Here is a 19,062-nt window from a genome sequence, read left to right as displayed (position 1 = left end):
AGGACACTTTCCTAGGGAAGGAATCTGACTGAGCAATCCTTGTGACTATCAGGAAGAGGCAGAGCTATTTGCTGGACGGTTCGTTGGTTTTCAATCTCTCCTTCTGTAAGCGAAATGCGAACCAGGACTGTCCCCAGATCAAGAACAGGAACTTAGTGGTGGTTCTCAGGCAAAAGGAACATGCTTTTGCAAATTACCTACCTTACTCTAGTTTGAAAATAATACACAATTTGCAACATTTGAAACAGTATGTGAAGAATGATGCAAAAATCACAAAAACTAGAATTTGGGGTACTTTTGTATTCATGGAACTTGAATACAATTGTATTAGCCAGATGAATTGGTACATAAGTCGATACTTTGCTTTTCAAAAACAAACTGGAGAAAATACCTCTGGAGGAGATACTAGGAACAGGTAAATGGTTGTTGATTTCAGGAGAGTGGGTCCAGGTGGCCAGAGAGTCAGACCTAGGAGAGAGACTTTCACTTTGTATCAAAAAGAAAAATGATTTCAAAAGAAGTAGGAGGAGAAAGTATGTATACTAAACAAACAAACAAATAAAAAAAAAACAACCAACCTTGCACTGTGTGGCTCAGTTGGTTGGAATGCCATCCTATGCACCAAAAGGTTGTGGGTTCGATTCCCAGTCAGAGCACATACCTAGGATGCTGGTTTGATCCCTGGTTGGGGTATGTATTGTATTATATTGTATTGTATTGGAATCAGTATCTCTATCACATCAGTGTTTCTCTCTCTTCCTCCCTCTTTCTTTCTCTCTCTTTTCCCCTTCCTCTCTCTCTAAAATCAATAAACTTTTTAAAAGATTTTATTTATTTATTTTTAGAGAGGGAAGGTAGGGAGAAAGAGAGAGAGAGAGAGAAACATCAATGTGCGGTTGCTGGGGGACATGGCTTGCAACCCAGGCATGTACCCTGACTGGGAATCGAACCTGTGACACTTTGAATAAACTTTTTTTTTAAAGAAAACAACTGAGGAAATTCCATACTGTTTTCCACAGTGGCTGCACCAGTCTGCATTCCCACCATCAGTGCACTAGGGACCCCTTTTCTCCACATCCTCTCCAACACTTGTTTGTTGATTTGTTTATGATGGCCATTCTGACTGGTGTGAAGTGGTATCTCATTGTGGTTTTAATTTGCATCTCTCTGATGGCTAGTGATGCTGAGCATCCTTTCACATGTCTCTGGGCCCTCTGTATGCCCTCCTTAGAGAAGTGTCTGTTCAAGTGCTTTGCCCATTTTTCAAATGTGTTGTGTGCCTTCCTGGAGTGGAGTTGAGTGAGTTCTTTATATATTTTGGAGATCAAGCTCTTGTCCGAGGTATCACTGGCAAATATGTCTTCCCATACAGTTGGGTCTCTTTTCATTTTAATAGTGTTTTCTTTAGCCATGGGAGTGGGGGAAGGGGGAAAATGGAGACAACTGTGCTTGAACAACAATAAAAAAAAAGTTTAAAAAAATTTAAAAATTCAAAAAAATTTAAAAAACAACCAAACAAGCAAACACTAACACACGCTGCTGAAGAAAGGCTGAATGATTGCTGGCTGGCAATACTGTTGACCATGACCTACAATTTGGCACTCTGCCTTGCTTGACTTCCAGGACAACGCACTTCCAGGACTGGCTCTCCTACTTCTGACGCACTTCCAGGACCGGCTCTCCTACTTCTGATGTCCTGTCTGGGCCTGCCTTCACCCACAGCTCTGCTGTCAGTCCTGACTCCATCCTTGTTGCCCTCACTCTTGTCCTCCCACCGCACACTTCATTTTGGACAAATGTGTTCACTCTCAAGTCTCTCCCCAAACTTCAAAATCTGTACCCAGTGCCCCACATCTCAGCTCAAATGCCCTGCGGGCTTCTCAGTCTCAACATGCCCACTTTAAAATACATCTAAAAGCCAAGGGAAGACTTTTGGGGGCCCCATGGAAGAAGTTCTTCCAGTCTGGGGCTGTGCTGGACCAGACTTAAATAACTTGGAAGATGAGAGATCATGGGTTAAAATAAGGTGAAAATCTGTGTGTTGTGTTCACCAATATATTGCCCACAGCTTATACTGCACCTAACACCTATCCATTTGTTGAGAGGAAGAACGGGAAGGAGAAGGGAAGAGACAGGCAGAGAGGGTGGGGGAGTAGGGAATAGAGCGAACAAAAAAAGAAACACCTTGACTCAAAACCCAGCTATTTACTAAATACATGACCTTAGTCAAATGACTCGGTTTCCCTGTCTCTCAGCCTCAATGTCCTCACCTGTAAAATGAGGCACCAACTCCTGGTTGTTTGAGGACTGAATGAGATAATATATGTAAAATGCTCGGTGTAGGGCCTTGAGCCATAAATACTATTGTTATTATTGATAAGAGTCATACATATTGTCATACAATATTGTTATTATTGACAAGAGTCACCCTTGGTGAGAACCAAGGGTTTGAAACATGCCTGTTTAACTTGACATCCCAGCTTCTTCTCTCTGCTGTTGTTCCACCCAATGGTCATTTGTTTAAAGGACACAGCCAATTCCAGGTTCACACTCACCTTCTAGAGTCCCTGTCCATGGCCACACAGAGCCCTGGCCCCTCTGGTGAAAGTTAAGTCTGTTCTGAGAACAACCGAGGATCTATCAGCAACTGTTTCTGTGAGCTGGATAAAACCTCTCCAACAGATGGACAGTCTCTAACACATGAAAAGACAGAGTAGGCAGAACCATTAAGATGCACTCAGCCTGTTCTAAGCTTCCAGGAAATCAGCCTGAATCATCGTGCTTGTCAGCTGAGCCTTGCAGCAGCACTGGAAGATTCTGCTCTTAGCAGCATACCAGACAGCTCAGGGAGCAAGAGGAAGTGGGAAGCTCAGGCCACTCTCTCACTGTTGCTGACCAAGTGCCCACTATGTTGGGAACACTAAGCCACACCAGATGGAGGGATGCAAGAACAGCTTATCCTAGTGGGAGGGATGGCAACCAAAGAATTCCAGTGTCTGATATAGTCACTCTTTTCCCAAGGTCCTAAAATGCTCTCTTCCTCTCCAAGAAGTAGAGAAGGGTAGCAAGCAGCAATCTTCCTGGCCTGCACATGTCCCTGACCACAGGAAATGGCTCTTCACGAGAGGCGGTATGGCTTGGCAGGCAAGAGTGTAGAATCTGGAGCCAGACAGCCTGGGTCTGGATTCTGTCTGTCTCTTACCATCTGTGCAAACTTGGGAAAGTTATTTAACTTCTCTGTGGCCCAGTCTTCTCATCCATGATGAGAACCTTAGAATAAAGTTGAAACCAATGTCAGAATGAAGAAATGGGAGGAACTTCTAGGCCTGCTAATATATGAGGTGATAAGTGTTTCTATTGTCAAAGGTAGTTGGGATGAAGTACTTAGTCAAATGCATGCTAACTGATACAAGAAGGGAATCATAAACTCTAGAGCTAGAATAAATGGTAGAGACCTTCTAACCCAGCTTTCTCATTTGCAGGTGAGGAAACGGAGGTAAGCCAGAAGTGCAGTGACTGAGGGGCAGTGCTCACCCTCCTCACTGCTCTGCTGGAGCTATGACATGCATCAGTGAGGGCAGAGGTCTCTACCCAGGGAGAACTGGAGTCAGGACTGATACCCAGCTAAGGACTGTGTTGGTGGGCCACATCCAGGAAAGAGGTGAATTGACCCACAAGACCTAAGACAGTACAAAAAAATTAGTGATGAATATTCTATTCACTGTTACTGATTTTCTGTTGACCGACTAGAATTTACCAAGCCCCTATGTAAGCCTTACCCTTTGGGAGGTGCTAAGAGTTATCCAGAGAAGTGCAGGCATGGTTCCTGATCTCCACCATGTGCAACTTGGGTTTGTATGGCCCTTCACAGCTAACAGGGTGTTTTCAAACTCATGAGGTCTTCCTGATTATGACTTGGAGATATGGGAAGATAGAATGCCTGGCTGTCAGTCTTACTGAAGAGATAGCACGTATGTGACTCTCTACAATAAAACTAATAGAAGTGGCACCAGCCTACCTGGGCCACCATAACCAAGTACCATAGAATGGGCTGCTTAAACAACAGAAATGTTCTCACAGTTCTGGGGGCTGGAAGTCTGAGATCAAGGTATCGATAATGTTATTTGCTTTTGAGCCTGTCCTCTTGGCTTCTGGATGGCTGTTTCTCCCTGTGTCTTTATATGGTCTTTCCTCTGTGTGTTTATGTTCAAATTTCCTCTTTTTATAACGATGCCAGACAGATTGGATCAGAGCCCAACCATATGACCTTATTTCATTTAATTACCTCTTTAAAGGCCTTATCTGCAAATAGTTACATTCTGATGAGCTGGGGAGTTAAACTTCAACATAAGAATTTGTGGGGATATAATTCAGCCCCTAATAGAGGGCATCGTTTCTGGAGGACACACCCATACTACTCTAAGTGTTTGAAGTAATTATTCACAGCTACAGAAACTTAACACACCCTGGGCATAGCCCAGTACAGCTTCTCTGAGTCCTCCAAAGCAGCGTGGGAGCTGGAGTTGGGGGCTGGAAGGTAGAGGCAGGAGATGGGCGTGGCTGCCGGTGACACTGAGCATGCAAAGTAGGTCTTACTGGATTTCGGAAAATTGGTTTTAGCCTCTGCCATAGTCACATTACACTGGGCCTTTCAACATTCTTCGGGAAAAACTTATACAAACAGCCTCCACACTTAATGCTTCCATTTAAAGAATATTTATAACAAACGCCAGACTTCTGGTTCCCCAACAAACTCATCATCAGCAAGACCGCAGCCTTGTTTGTATAAATCAAGAGTCCAGGACAAGGGGTCTTGTGCAGCAGTTCACATTCTCCAGTTTCCCAGCACAGACAGGATAAGAATACTTAAAATTCAAATTAATTTCATCTCACCTCTGACAACCACCAACTATCCTGGGGACGGGAGGTCCCCCAAGATCACTTGTACTTGAATATTCTGTGACTCTATTTAGTGTCACAAAAAGCAACAGAAGCAATGAATACTTTGTTTCTTTCACTCATTCACTTACTCAGCGAGTATTGATTAATCACCTACTACGTGCTGGGTGCTCAGGCTGGAGGGGTGAAGGGGTGAGAGGAGGCTTCATGAAGAAATGGCATTTGAGTTTGCCCTTGCAGACAAGCTAAGATCTTGATGGGCAGAAGGAAGTCCAAGCAGAAGAAACATGTGAGCAAAGGCCAGGAAAAAGGAAAGACTAACCATATTTAGTGACGATGAGTAGATAAGGTCTGGTGTGAACCTAGAGAGGATTATGCCAGGGAAACAGGAGTTGCCAGTCTAGGAGGGTAGATTAGGGGATTGTGAGAGAGAGAGCCTGAGAGAGAGAGCTTCACCTGGCCTTCTGCCCTTCACCTCCTACAGGCTTGAAGTCAGCCTGCAGAGATCAAGGAGAAGGGGCAGAAACGCCAGAGGAAGGCAGATCATTCTTCTTTCTGGAAAAGGATGGAGAGAGGAAGGAGAATCAGTGACAATGACAACAAGGTGCTTTGACTATAAACAGCCTAGGTATTCTTAAGTTGGAATGTACTGTAGCTTTGGATTTGGATTATTCTAGTGGCATTTGGATCAGTGTGGGTAAGTGACTTGACTGCCTATGTTTGAGCATCTCAATCTGTCACTGGTTGAGTGATTTTGTTTGTATACCATGCACAGGATGAGTACTATTGCTTACACAAGTACTTCCTTTCAAAGCAGGATGGGTGGAAGTCGAGAAGTTTATGCTGGGCCTGTGATTGGCCCCTGAGACCAAAGTCAGTGTCTATTGTAAGACTGCCCAGCTCCAGGTACCCCTAAAACAGAATCCCAAGTGAACACATTGGCTTCCTAAAGTAGACTGGGAGTAGAGGCAATAAAGAGAGGTATGTGTGCTTTGCCAAACTGTCCCTTCTGCAAGAAGTTTGAGAGGACGGATGGGGTCTGGGCAGCCAGTCCTCACTGTTCAACACAGCTCGGTCATCTCAACAAGCAAGCGCCTTGCTGTCCAAAATTGTCAATCAGGAAACTCCTTCTTGCTTGAGCATAGCATTCTGAGTTTTCAGTGCACCCAGGAAACTGTAGAGGGAAGCTTGTAGAATGTTGCTTCCCTTCTGGAGCATGAAAAAATGGAGTTGTCTGCTTTGTGCCAAAGGAATGGATGGGGCACTACCTCTTTAGAAAGATCCAGTGATGCTGTTCTGGTGGGTTGTACTCCTTGCCTTTTCTTCTGAGTTGAGAGCATCTCTGTATCTCTGTAATTCAACTTTTTCTTCCACCTAGCCCTCTGTTGGGGTTTCTTTTCCTGCATTCCCCCCTCCCCTCCGCACCAAAAGCCATCTTTAATACTTCTACTTCCTTTGTTCTAAACCTCCAGGCCCCCTCCTTTCTGTGGGCTCTGCTTTTGAACCATTCCTCCTGCACCCACCACCTCTTGTCCTTGCCCCTGCCACTGCTCTGGTCCAGGGGACTCCAGCTGGCCTCCTGGTCTCGCACTCCTGCCGCAGCTGCTGCCTGTGCTCCCTCCGCTCCCTTTGAGGGCTCCTACAGTCTGAACAACAGAGCCTCCCCCTTCCTGGCAGGCCATCAAACTCTTCACAATCCCTCAATCCACTTGCTCACAGACTTCCCTCTGCTCCCCTTGGAGCCCTCTTGCCTGTAGCCCACACACCTGCCCAATCAAAGCACTTGCTCCTTGGAGAAGGCTGGCCCTTCTGCACCTGGAACTGTGTGCTCTGGCTCCTCCTTTGGGCTGGGCGCTCTGCCTCCCTCCACCCTTGACAAGCTCCTCACTTGAGTTGCCTGCTTCTCTCTGCTGCTCACTTTAATCCCCCCTTTCAGGAAGACCAAAATCTTTTACCTGATCACCCACTCTGCTCCCAGAGCACGTTGCTTGTCACTTTTTCATGGCTTCTGTCCGTGTTTGCCTTGTGGGTCTCAGCTTCTTGACAAAGGTGCCAGTCTCTTAGGGACAACTGTTTATTTAAGCAGCCAGCAGAACAGCTGGCTTATAGTTTACAACAGCCTCTGGGTAGAACAGCAGTTGAGGGCACAGTCATCTGCAGCCAAGGCCTGACCTGGGTCTCAGCTCTACCTCTTCCCAAGTGTGTGACCTGAAACAAGTCTCTCAGAGGCTGTGGGCCTCAGTTTATACATCTGCAACCTGGGGATAATAATACTACACACCTCACAGGATCACTACAAGATAAAATGAGTTAGTCCACAAAAACTCTTTGGAACAGTGTCCAGCACAGGCCACAAGCTTGATGGATTTGGGGTACTATTATTCTTGGGTCCCATCCAGAATTGCTGTACTGGGGTCTCTGGGAGTGAGCCCAGGAATCTTCTTTGTAAACTAGTCTTCCCAGGTGCCATTGCACACCAAGCTTTGTGGATCACTAATGTCATACGAATCTCTTGTTTTGTAAACGAGGAACCTGACAACCAGGAAGGTGAAATGACTTAGCCAAGCTCAAAAATGCCTTGCCTAATCCACTACCTAGTCCACCTTTAATCATTCATGAACCTGAACAACTTCAAGCAGCACCAACCAAGTTTGATTTTTGATGCCTTCCCCACCCAGGGGTCTATGATCTTGTGGGCAGCCTAGAAGGAGGGGACCAGAGCCCACGGAACTGGCACAGGCAGAAAGCCCAATTTGTGCCACTATACCCAGCTCTTTGTAGTTCAGCCATGAGAGGACCCACCCCATGAATTGCCACTTCTTCCATTTCCTCCATTCTATCTAGGATCCTCAAGTTTACAAATAAGGGTGGCCTTGACCATCAGATTTTTCTTCAGTCTGACCATGTTCCTCCAAGGCGGAGGATCTCGCTGTGATTTGTGTTGGTCAAATATTCTTCTGGGTGTGTCATTCCTCTGCATGAGATTAACATTCAAGTCAGTTAACTGAGTAAATAAAGCAGATTGCCCTCCCAAACGTGGGTGGGTCTCTTCCAGTTGAGTAAAGGACTGTGTAGAGCAGAAGGGCTGACCACCCCTCCAGTAAGGGAGCTACTGCAGCCTTGAGCTGGGATATCAGTACCTTCCTGCTTTGGGGGACCAGCTCAAATACCAGTTCTTCCTGAGTCTCCAGCATGCCACCTTTCAGATTGGAACTGTGCCATCGACTCTCTGGCGTCTCCAGTTTGGGATTGCAGATATCGGGACTTCTCAGCCTTCATAGTCCTGTGAGCCAATTCCTTACAACAAATCTCTTCACATATCAGTACATCCTGTTGGTTCTATTTCTCTGGAAAACTGAGAAATACATGCAAATTTGGTAATTATAGTAGCTAATTGCTGTTGTCATTATTTTGTTATGCTACAAATGATGTGACTAGCACACAGTTCCTGGCGATGGCCCCTTGAAGTTCACAGCAGCATTCTCTTATTTTCCACATCTGGGGACATATGTGCTCATGAGGACAATGGACACACACACACACACACACCACCACCACCATCCTGGACCAGACGGAGATGGGGTGGAAAGTCACTTTTATCTCCCAAATGTGTATTGTGATTTTCTGCTTCTGGCATCTTCCCACTGGAGTAAACCATTCACTCCCTTAGCCCCTTCCCTATGCTGACATTCACTAATCCCTGATCCCCAAACCTTGCCTAGGCACTACCCAAGGTGCTAATCTCCTGCCTCCAGGAGAAAATAACAGACTTGAATCCCTGGGGGCTGGGTGCAGGCTGCTTCTTAAGATGCTGGTCAGAAAAGAGACTGAGGAGAGATGCGGCTAGTAGGAGGGAGTCCCTGGGCATGCTGACTTTGATAATGCCCTTCACTCCATCTCCTACCACTGCCCTCACCCCACCACAGCTTTCAGAGTGGTGGGAAAGACCCCATCCTGAAGGAGTATATGGCTCTATCAGGTGGTTCTGAGGAGACTGGATGAAGCTCAGCACGGTCAGCCCACCCTGCACCCCGCCTCTCAGACAACAGCACCAGGCAAAACACAGGCATTCACACACCCTGACTTTGTGTGGTGTTCCTGCTTCCCCCTGCAAGTCTGACTTCCCCTGGGTCAGCAGGAAGCACGGGGAGAACCCAGCCTGGGATCTCACTGGAAAGCTATAAACATGAGCAATCCAGCCCCAGTGCTGCCCAGGGAGCTCCTTAAAACACAATGCGTCCTCCACAGCTCAGATAAACAGCAGCAGAGTCTTCATTTTTCACAAGTTCCTCAGGAGATGCTGGCTACACAGATCTGGACAGGAGGAACAGCTCCGAGCTGAAGGGAATTCTTGGTCCTTCCTGGAGCCAGGCCTCCTGGTCTTCTGCCTTATGTGATGTTAGACCGTCATGTGACCCCTCTGAGCCTCGGTTTCCTCCTCTGAAAGAGGAGAATGGTTAATAGTTAGACCTCAAAGGGTTGCTGAGACAGTTAAACATCAATAATTGTTAAGTATTATTACTGAAGGAATAACTACTCCCCTGCAGACCTTCTCTTTCCTAAATGTGAAATGGGAAAAGTCACATCTTTCACAGCAACTATTAAACCTTTTAGACTATGCAAGCAAGCTCAAGAAGCACCTTCCACCCAAAATCCACCTCATAATGTACCGATGTACCTTTGAGCAACAAAGACAACTACAACCTACAGAGCATGTTACATATGTCAGATTCTGCCCAGCGGGTAGTGTTATCTCCACTTGAAGATGAGGAAACTTATAGTATGCTGTGCCCAAGGTCACGTACTCATCAACAGCAAAGTGGGTTTGACTCTGGTCTCAGGCTGGAACCCGTGCAAGGACGCCTCCTCAAAACTGGTCAGCAATTGTGTGTTCATTGGCAGGAATCCCAAAACTTCCCTATTTCTCCAGAGTTATAAACCCATGTCAGTATTTCCAGGCAAAATCTGTTTACATAAGTAAGCCTAGTAGTTGACATTGTTCTTCTAATTTAAGTAGAGAATGCCAGTAAGAAATGGCAGGAAATGTTTCACAAATTTAACTCATGAATCCTCAACTGAACATAAGCATACTCAAAAGAAATAATGTTTTACAATTTATAAAGTAAGAAACATCATTTTCTTTTTTTTAAAAGATTTTATTTTTAGAGAGGGAGGGGAGGGAGATAGAGAGAGAGAGAGAGAAACATCAGTGTGCAGTTGCTGGAGGTCATGGCCTGCAACCCAGGCATGTACCCTGACTGGGAATCGAACCTGCGACACTTTGGTTCGCAGCCCGCACTCAATCCACTGAGCTATGCCAGCCAGGTAAACATCATTTTCTTAATAAGGGTGCTTTCCCACTTTACAGGGTATTTGCCTCTGCTCCCTGCTTTGCTCCAATGTGCACCCTCCACTGATTTTGTCAAAACACTCAGATTCGGATCCCTCTTAATTCATCTTACACGCCACAGAGCTCCTCCCTCAAGGCAGTGCCCCCGGAGCCCCACCGCCTGAGCTTCTAGTCCGGAAATGCTGGGTCTTCACCCAACATTAACCACAAAGCTTTCCATTCAGCGGCTTCTCAATAAATGTGATTTGAAATCATGAAAATCAGTATTGTGGACACCTGTTTTGTTTAAGCAGCCCTGTTTAAGTGGGGAAAGGGCCATCTCTGACCATTTGACAGTGAAACCCAGAATACAGACATACACCACTGCACTAGTGAGTGATATGAAAGGATCATTATGGACTCCTTAATTTCTCTAATGGTTCAGCTTAGCAAATAGTGTTGAGGATCCTGTTTTGTATTGGACACTCTGACAGGCTTTGTGGAGCTAAGAAGAATGAGACCCTTCCCACCCTAATAGAACTCAATTTCTACTGGGCAGAGTACATTTTTTCTAGCATAAGCAAATTTCTACTCTGTACACTGAAAACTGTTCTATTATTGCAAACTAATCATTGCAATAATTTAGTGCCCTAGCTAACTTAATAGTGTTTGGAAAATAATCCTTTTTGTTTTTTTCCCTTATATGACATCTTTCTTATTGAGAGTCAAAGCAGTGTAAGACTAGGTAAGTCTTCCAAAATACTTCACCTTTTGGAGACAGATGAAATGGTAAGAGTAAATTACTAGTCACACAAATATCTGGGCATCATAAATTTGAATTGGTAAATTTGCATACTGAGAAATTGAAATTATAATACACACAATGGGGAGAAAAGCTACCGGAGTCTCCAGTTCAAGACTTAACCATCATCTTGTCTTCCCTATTTGCTGTTTTGTTTACTGCCTCCTTACACAGCTGTTTATTTTAATCCATTTCTCTAAACAGATATTAATAAACTTTAGAACTTCCATTGAGCCCTTCACCTCAACACAAGCAAAACAAATTTATTTTCTTCTGTTAGAACTGATGTATTTTTCCATTATTCAACTCTGCTTTTCATGAGTCTCATGTGAAGCACAGAATGTTTGCAGGATGTACAATTTAGCCTTTGGATCCCGTCCATTTCTCCAGGACCACACTGATAGGCATGCTAATTAGATCATTCTGCAGTTTTAGAGCACAATTAGACCAAGCCTTGACCAGAGGAGGAGGAGGGACCAATGGGGGCCTGGGGATTTCTAACACAGCGGCTCTGATGGGGGCAGGGGAGCAAAGAGGCAGCAGGGCCACTGCAGCTCCAACTCCCTCCTGAGGATGGCGGTGATGAGCACACTTCCAGGCGAAAATGTACACATGTGGGCCTCTCCGCACCCACCAGCTTTTCAGTATTTCAGGAGTTCCGCCCCTCTCAGTAATGTAATGACACCCAGGGCTCCCAAAGCCCCATCCTCCCCATTCCTGAGAGGAAGGAAGGAGGGATCTAGGCTCAGCTTCCTCTCTAAGGGCTTCCTGGGTGCCCACTCAAGCCCAAATCCTCAGACTCTCTGCCGTACATGCATCTGACAACTTCCCGCCCCAACCGCCTCTTGATAACTCACTGCTCCCCTCTTCCATTTCCAGGGCTAGGATCCCAGGATCTTCCGGGTGTTCCCCAAGCACTTGATCCCCCAAGTGACCCCACTGCCGTGAACAGAAAGCTAAGGAAAGAGACAACAGGCCTTGAGGCCCCTCCAAGACCAGGGAGCCAGGTCCTGTGCTAGGCCAGTTCTGGGGCCAGAGAATAAAGGAAGTCGTTTGTGACACTGAGGACAGGAAAAATAACGTGCGGAGTGCTTTCCTCTTTACCTCGTAGTCTGCTGGGGCCCCTGCAGGCTGTCACTCCCCTTGGAACTGCCCTGTGACTCATCTTTGACCCCGCCAGTCCACAGTGTGCTCACTTGGAACTCAATAATAGGCTGCCTTGGAACATCTCTTGAACCGTTCTTTTGCCGTCGCATTATGATTGAACTTTTTCCCATGGGATGTTTGACCTCAGCTTCTTGAAGGCAGAGGACCCGCTGGCACTGGGTGGCAATCTGGGCATGCTGTGAGTGTAACAACGAGTAAGAGGATCAGATGTTCTTGGGGCCGTGCTTACATAGGGGAGGAAGCAGGAACAGACAATGATAGAACTCCTTTTGTTCTGAGGGTATGCAAATGAGCAAGGAGAATTGGGCACTTTCAAAAAGATAGTGGAATCTAAAACAATACTTTTTTTCTTAAATATGTGGACACTCCTTTAGACACAAATTATCTAATTTCCTAAACGCCTCATGCCATTTTGCATAGGTAGATGCCCCACAACTACAGGGAAGAGTGGTGTAACCATTCCAGTCTGGACAGAGGTGTCCTGAGAAGAAAGAATAATGGCCTACAACGGCCATTAGCTGCAATGTGCCACTTTCTGTCACTGCTAATAAAGAACTTGAACTACTCAGAATCTCTTCTGTCCTTGTTTTGTAGAAGTGACAAGTTGTGTCATTGTAATGTCCCATTATTGTCCCTTGGAACCAATAAATAACACATTAGTCATTTATTCATCAAAAATTTACTGAAAATCTGTCACTCCATGTGCAAGCCCTGGGCTAGAAGTTTGCAATACAAAGTCATTAAATGCAGTTACTGCCCTTGGGCAGTGCTCCTTCCAAAGGAGGTGACAAATAGCCGCATGATGGTTGGGTTATAACACAAATGCAGTGAAAATAGAGAAACTTGGAGAAGGCACCTCAGAAGTTGAATGTGGCATGTGACTTGGGCCTTGGTCAAGGACTAAGCCATCCTTGAGCTGGAGAAGAGAGAAAAATATTCAAGGCAGAGGTAATAGTTCATGCCAAGGCAGGAAGCTGTGAAAGAGCTTTGTGTATACTGAGAAAGACAGACTGTTCTATGGGAATGGAGGGGTGTGTGTCTGGGGGGTGTGTGTTTTGGCAGAAGGTGATGATGAGGCTGGAGAGGTGGTAAATAATCTTGATGCTGTGCCTCCTTTATATTTTGTCCACTAAATAAGGGGAAACTAGCTGAGGTTTTTCAATCGTGGAAATAAAATGATTAGGGTTGGATTTAGTAAGGTTGTTCTGGTGCGAAGAAAGAATTAGACTGCTTTCATTCCAGAAGCTAAGAAACCAGAGTCTTGCCTATACTGGTAGAGGCCTGAATTAAGGCATAATGATGCTTTAGAGAAAAATAGAGATGATGGGCAGATTAGAATCCCTAATGAATGTGAGGGTTAGGGAGACAGAGAGGAAAGCAGAGTTTTAGGCAACTCCTGGATGGTACAGTGCACTTGCTGACAGGAATACTGGAAAAGGTTATTTTTTTGTTTTTTGTTTTAATAAGGGTAGGAGGATGAACTTCCATTTGTACCAATAAATAATAATATTATTTGTAATTTTCAGCATCAGTGCACAATGAAAATCACATGATGTCAATTTCATGCCTGTGGCAAAGTGCCCTAATTAAAGACATCCTAAAGTTATTCACATCTCTCTCCTCCTCCACATATTTTTCTTTCTCCCACAACAGATTTCCTCCACTTAAACCCCTCCCGACAGAGAGACACCAATCAGAGTTCAGACTGAGGGCAAGCATGGAGCAATTCTGGGCTCTAGTGCAAGTATGATTTCTATAAAAAGATATTTAAGAAACAAGGCGAAATGTTGCCATTTTGCCTTTAATGGAAGAGTGGCAAGCAGTTACAGTAAAAAAAAAACAAACCCATTTTATTAAAAAAACAATTCCAACTTCTAGGCAATCACTGAATTTTCAGAAATACACATACACTTGCAAACCAATAGTTTGTATAAAAATAAACTCTGAACGTGTGATTAAAAAGGGGGACCCCCAGTCTTCTCAGCTGCACCAATACACAATAAAAAGAAGGCAGTCTGTCTGAGGTGGCTTCACCCCAGTGCAGACGGGGCTTTGACTTTGGAAGACAGAGCCTGCTTGAAGCGCCTCTTCAGGTCTTGCATGTTGGGAGAGCGTGGCCGAGGAATGACGGAGGCCCTTCTCCTCTCCCCGCTGAGGTTGTGCAGCTTGCTCACTTCTTTGCATAGATGCTGAAACACATCACAGACGTCTTCATAGTTTTCGCTGGTGGAAATTTCAAGGAACCCGCTGCCCAGCTCATTGGCTAGTTGAACGCCGTCGTCAGTCTGCACCTGCCGGGCATGCAGCAGGTCCCTCTTGTTGCCCACGATGATGATAGGGGCCTTTGAGTCAGGGTGGACCTTCCGGATATGCTGGTAAAGAGGGCGAATAGACTGGTAGCTGTCGTAGTCTGTGATGGAATAGACCAGCAGAAAGCCCTCTGCCCACTGAACCCATTTGCACAGCGAGTCAGCCACCTGCATGAGGTTGTCTTGGATCTGAGGAGATCAAAGTGAGCCTGATCAAGGAAGCCCTCAGTGGGAAAGGACTCAAAACAACATCAAAGTAACCCTTGAACAATGGTTGAAAAAGAAATCACTAAGTAAAGTTTTTGGATTCTGCCCAGCTTCTGCAGAGGAGGTTTTTGAAGCAGAAAAAGCAAATTCTCAGGCAAGTTCCCTCTCTGGGTTATTTTATTAGCTGTTACCAATGCATTGTTTTTAACCCCCTTGCTTGGCAGGTAGTATGTGGTGAACCCAGGTTGACTAAAGAATGACATCAATGAGAACTTTCAAATCAGAATGTCGCAATTTTGAGGGAACTAACTCAGAAGAAGGACTGAAAATAAGCCAAGATAAACATCTATTCCCAAAACCCATAAAAATATTTTTAGCATGTCCTTCCTGAGAATGTTCCAGAAATAAGTTCTTTCTTTCTATTCTTCCACAAGACCTCTCCTCCCTGGAAGGGAGAGCAATTAGTAACTTGTTAATCCAGTTACATTCCTGACAGGGTGCCAAGGGTGTTTGACTGCAATTGACTGAGGGGACAGCTAGAAGCAGAAGCTCTTTGGTAGTCCTTGCTAGGGGAGAAGCCCCTCTCCAGAACCCGACCCAGACTGTTTTGTTAATGGTTCCAACGCCCAGTTCAGAAAGTGGTGGTGAGCCCCATCCCAGTAGTGATGCCCTAACACCTTTGCGAAGAGAAGTTAAGCGCCTCCCCCTCTCCAAGGTGGCTCAAGGGAGGAAGCTACCTCTAACCACCCAGAAACCCCTTGGAGGGTTTCTAACAGCCCACTGACCGGCCCCTCCAGGGTTGCCCACTGCTCCATCTAAATGCACAAAAGGCACAACAGGCCTGTTGAGACGTCTTGCTCACGCTATGGAGCGAACTCGGTGTGGGAAAGGAAGTTCGCCGTGCTCACCTGGATTCCTCCGGGGGTGTCCTGGATCTGCAGGGGCAACTGGTCTCCCTCTACACAGACAAGCCGTGAGTACAACTTGCCTGGAAAATGAAGGACAGTCTACTTTTAAATTCTTACACTCTCAGCAGGACAAAGAAAGCCGAAGCACGCAGCCACAAAAGCAGGGGGCACGTGATTATTCTAACCTGTATTCGGTTCATAATCCCCAATGAATCTCTTGGTCAGAAAGCGCACAATCATTGCTGAAAATGAAATAGCAAAATCAGCTGAGGAACTCGAATAAGACAGTCAAACCTCGACCCTCTCAGGGAGAAGGAGGGAGGGACGAGCTACGGACTCTGCAAAACCCAGAGGCGGTCGTAGTGGTTTTTGGTGGCAGGACGACGGCAGAGCAGGTACTCGACCTGCTGCACCAGCCCGCGTTGTCCAACAGGTGCCAAAACAGCCACAGCCCTGGAATGGATGCTCCAGGAAGCCGCGGGGAACCAGGCGGGAGGGGATGTCCGCTTAGTCCCTGGATCCTGTCTTCCCTTGCCAGGAGCTCCTGCTCTTCCCCAGCCCCGGTAGTCTGGCTGGCGGAGCGGTCCCCGCCCCGTGCGGTCCCCTAGACACTCACCGCTCTTGCCCACACGGCCGGCGCCCAGTACAGCCAGTTTGATGTCCCTGGGCAGGAGGTAGTCGGATGAGGACTCGGGGATGGGCGCGAGCAGAAAGTGCCCGGACATGCTGGGCAGCCGCATGGACCACGTCCCGCCGCAGCCGAGAGCACCAGCCTACCCAGCGGGGCCTCGGCCAAGGAGAGAGCGAGAGCGGCTGGTGGCTGGCGAGCGGGGAGAGGATGGACTCGGAGCTCTGGAACCAGGCGCACACGGAGCTGTCAGCACTGTAGGCCTTTAAAGGGCTCCACCGTATGGGGGCGGTGGCGCGCAGGCAGCGCATCTCACTCCTCCTCTTCCCCCGCCCTTCCCGCAGCGGTGGGCGGGGCAGAGCAGGAAAACTGGGAGCCTTCACCTCTGGCGAGTGCTCCGCCCGGAACCTGTGTGGCTCAGGGCTCCCAGTCCCTGGAAATACAGCCACTATCCTGAGAGCTCAGGCGAGGCCTCTCGCCAGGCTGTGCCTGCAGAGCGCCGGTAGCCCCCTCCAGTAGTCACTACACTATACTAGTGGGTGAACCGAGACCAGAGTTAGGAGCTGGGGGACGAAAGGAAAAGGAAAAAGCGCAGTCGGATGTTCCTACAACAGTAGAAATTCCTGTCGAATGTTGCCTTTTATTTTCAAAAGGCAATAAGGGGTGGCATTAATAGGGAAAGGGGAGGGAGGAAGCAAGAGCCACGAGATATATAAAGGAACTGTAGTCACCAACCAGGCTCCAGATCTGTGAAGGCCCCTGGGGGCAGTGATTGTTTGCACCTCGGCAGGCACTGGCTGCATTGACTCATTAGAGAACACTCAGGAAGCATTCCCTTCCCTGGGAGCTTTGGCTCAGGAACAGCGCACTTGAGTCACGCATGTGCTTCGCTATTCAAGTACTGACTTCCGGGTGTAAAGAGGAATTTGGGGGTTGGGGAGAGTGGGAGGAAGAGGATACAGAAGAGAAATATGGCCTGGTCTTGCGTTTCTAGGCCCCCCATGGCAATGCAGAGCCATTGGGGCTTATCCTTGCAGGTTAGAAGACCTCCATGCTTCTGGCCTCCTGTGTTCTAGCCTCGTCTGTCCAATTGCTTATTAGCCCCACCCCTCCTCCTCACCCCTCCCTCTGTCCTGGTTTCATTAGTTAGCTTTTGCTTTATGAAAAACCACGTGAAACCAATTGGCTTAAAACAATCCCTCATACTTGCTCACAAATCTGAAGGGCAGTGTGGTAGTTAGTTATCCTACTCTAAGCCAGGCTAAGCTGATCTTGGTTGGCTCATTCATGCATCTGCAGAGAGCTGGCAGGGGCTGAGGAACTGGCATCATCCCGCCGCTGGCTGACTGTCAGTAGGCTATGATGAGAAGACAGTGGCTGAGTCACATGGCTCTCCTCATCCAGCAGGCTGGCCAAGGCTTGTTCCCCTGGTGGCTGAGGTTTCCAAGAGAGTGACTTAGGCTCACACATGGAACTCATCACCTCTGTTGCTTTCTGTTGGCCTAAGCAAGTCACAGTAATAGCTCCTATTCAAGGAGTAGGGAAATACGCTCTACCCCTTGATGGAGGGAGCCACAGAGGTACATTTGAAAGAACTGGGATGCAGAGAGGGCTAGAGAATGGGACCCATTTTTGCAATGGACTATACTGAGGCACAGTGCACGCCTCCAATCACCCAGCAGTAGCCCAGACCTCCCAGTCATCCCTGACTCCCACCCTTCTCGCTTCCACATTAATTAGTTGCCAAGTTCTATCATTTCAAGTTCCACTGGAAAGAAGAAGCAGGGCACCTTCTTCCCTAACTGGGGAAAGGGCACCATAAAGACAGTTACTATTTACAGAACCTTGAAACAATTCGATTCCAGGGGTCCTTGAGCAGTTAAGTGAGAGGGGGTCTGGGTGGTTGTCTCACATTCTCTTGGCCTCTCCCTGTTGGACACAATATGGCTCCTGCTTCACCAAACATCACGTCCTCATTCAGGCACGGAGGGAGGATCTTTGTCTTTTCTTATTGTGAAATGATTTTCAGGAAGAACCCAGCAGACTTTCTTTCACATTTCAATGGCCAGAACTGAGAAGCTGGGAGTTTATCCAAATATCTGGCAAAGAAGACTGGGATTGCTATGACTAACTTGAACAATCACAGTTCCTCCCCAGGGGCTAGATACAGTTGCTACCTGTTAGAAATCAAGGGACAGAGAGAGAACCTCTGTTGAGCAGCTGTCAATGGTATCTGCCACAAACTTCACTTTTTTAAGTCTAAATGCAGAATTTCCAAGGGCATATAAGCCCTTTCTTGGCTGAATCTAGGGCTTATCTCTTCACCTCATTCAGTCTTACATTCCCAGTCAGGAATAAGATCATTTAAGTTTAGGGTCACCCAATAAGGAGGATTCCTGTTCTCTGCCCAGGTAATAATGACATTCATTTTACATTTACATCACACCTTTGCTCAGTGAGCTCAAAATGTTATTCCGCTCTACTTAGAAAGCTCTTTGCATTTGCAAATACACAAGATATTGCATGACGTTTTAATGCAATTATTAACTGTGGAATTACAAATAGCCTTGTGTAAATTGTTGCTGTTGTATTCTACTTCATTTGCATTTGTGTCCAGTCATGTAAAATTGTGGTCCAGCTAACATAATAGGCTTGCTGAAGTCATTTTAGAAAAATAGAAATGAGTAGGCAGATATGAACATACAAATCCGTGGGTGTACAGAATGAATGTGAAGGACAAAATTTAGAATATGCAAACATCACCACACGCAGGAAATTAATACTAAATAAGCTTGATTTCTAGCCCTGGGACA

At 46.6% G+C, this 19,062-nt stretch overlaps 1 protein-coding gene across 2 annotated transcripts; it reads right to left on the bottom strand.

Moving 5' to 3' along the window:
- Positions 1-14,026: 14,026 nt before the first annotated feature.
- RASL11A (RAS like family 11 member A) lies at positions 14,027-16,545 on the bottom strand. Of its 2 annotated transcripts, XM_045844825.1 has the most exons (4): positions 16,238-16,543; positions 15,807-15,863; positions 15,622-15,701; positions 14,027-14,695 (listed from the first exon to the last, which is right to left on the bottom strand). In XM_045844825.1, exons 1-4 carry the CDS (start codon positions 16,359-16,361, stop codon positions 14,228-14,230), a joined length of 729 nt encoding a protein of 242 aa, XP_045700781.1. In that variant the 5' UTR covers positions 16,362-16,543; the 3' UTR covers positions 14,027-14,227. The 2 variants fall into 2 exon arrangements, with proteins under 2 accessions (XP_045700781.1, XP_045700782.1); XM_045844826.1 differs by lacking the exon at positions 15,807-15,863 and having other exon boundaries at positions 16,238-16,545.
- Between the last annotated feature and the right edge of the window lie 2,517 nt (positions 16,546-19,062).

Source organism: Phyllostomus hastatus, unplaced genomic scaffold, assembly GCF_019186645.2.
Source record: "Phyllostomus hastatus isolate PE091 unplaced genomic scaffold, TTU_PhHast_1.1 phas_contig_41, whole genome shotgun sequence".
In the NCBI taxonomy this organism is placed as follows: domain Eukaryota; kingdom Metazoa; phylum Chordata; class Mammalia; order Chiroptera; family Phyllostomidae; genus Phyllostomus; species Phyllostomus hastatus.
The sequence above is the reverse complement of the archived record's forward strand: the minus strand, read 5'-3'. Positions and strand labels throughout refer to the sequence as shown.

Excerpts from the sequence above, each read along its gene's own strand:
- RASL11A (XM_045844825.1), bottom strand. The coding sequence starts at position 16,361 with ATGCGGCTGCCCAGCATGTCCGGGCACTTTCTGCTCGCGCCCATCCCC. Across the intron at positions 15,864-16,237 it reads CGGCCGTGTGGGCAAGAGCG|CAATGATTGTGCGCTTTCTG; the intron begins GTGAGTGTCTAG and ends TTTCATTTTCAG. Across the intron at positions 14,696-15,621 it reads ACACCCCCGGAGGAATCCAG|ATCCAAGACAACCTCATGCA; the intron begins GTGAGCACGGCG and ends TGATCTCCTCAG.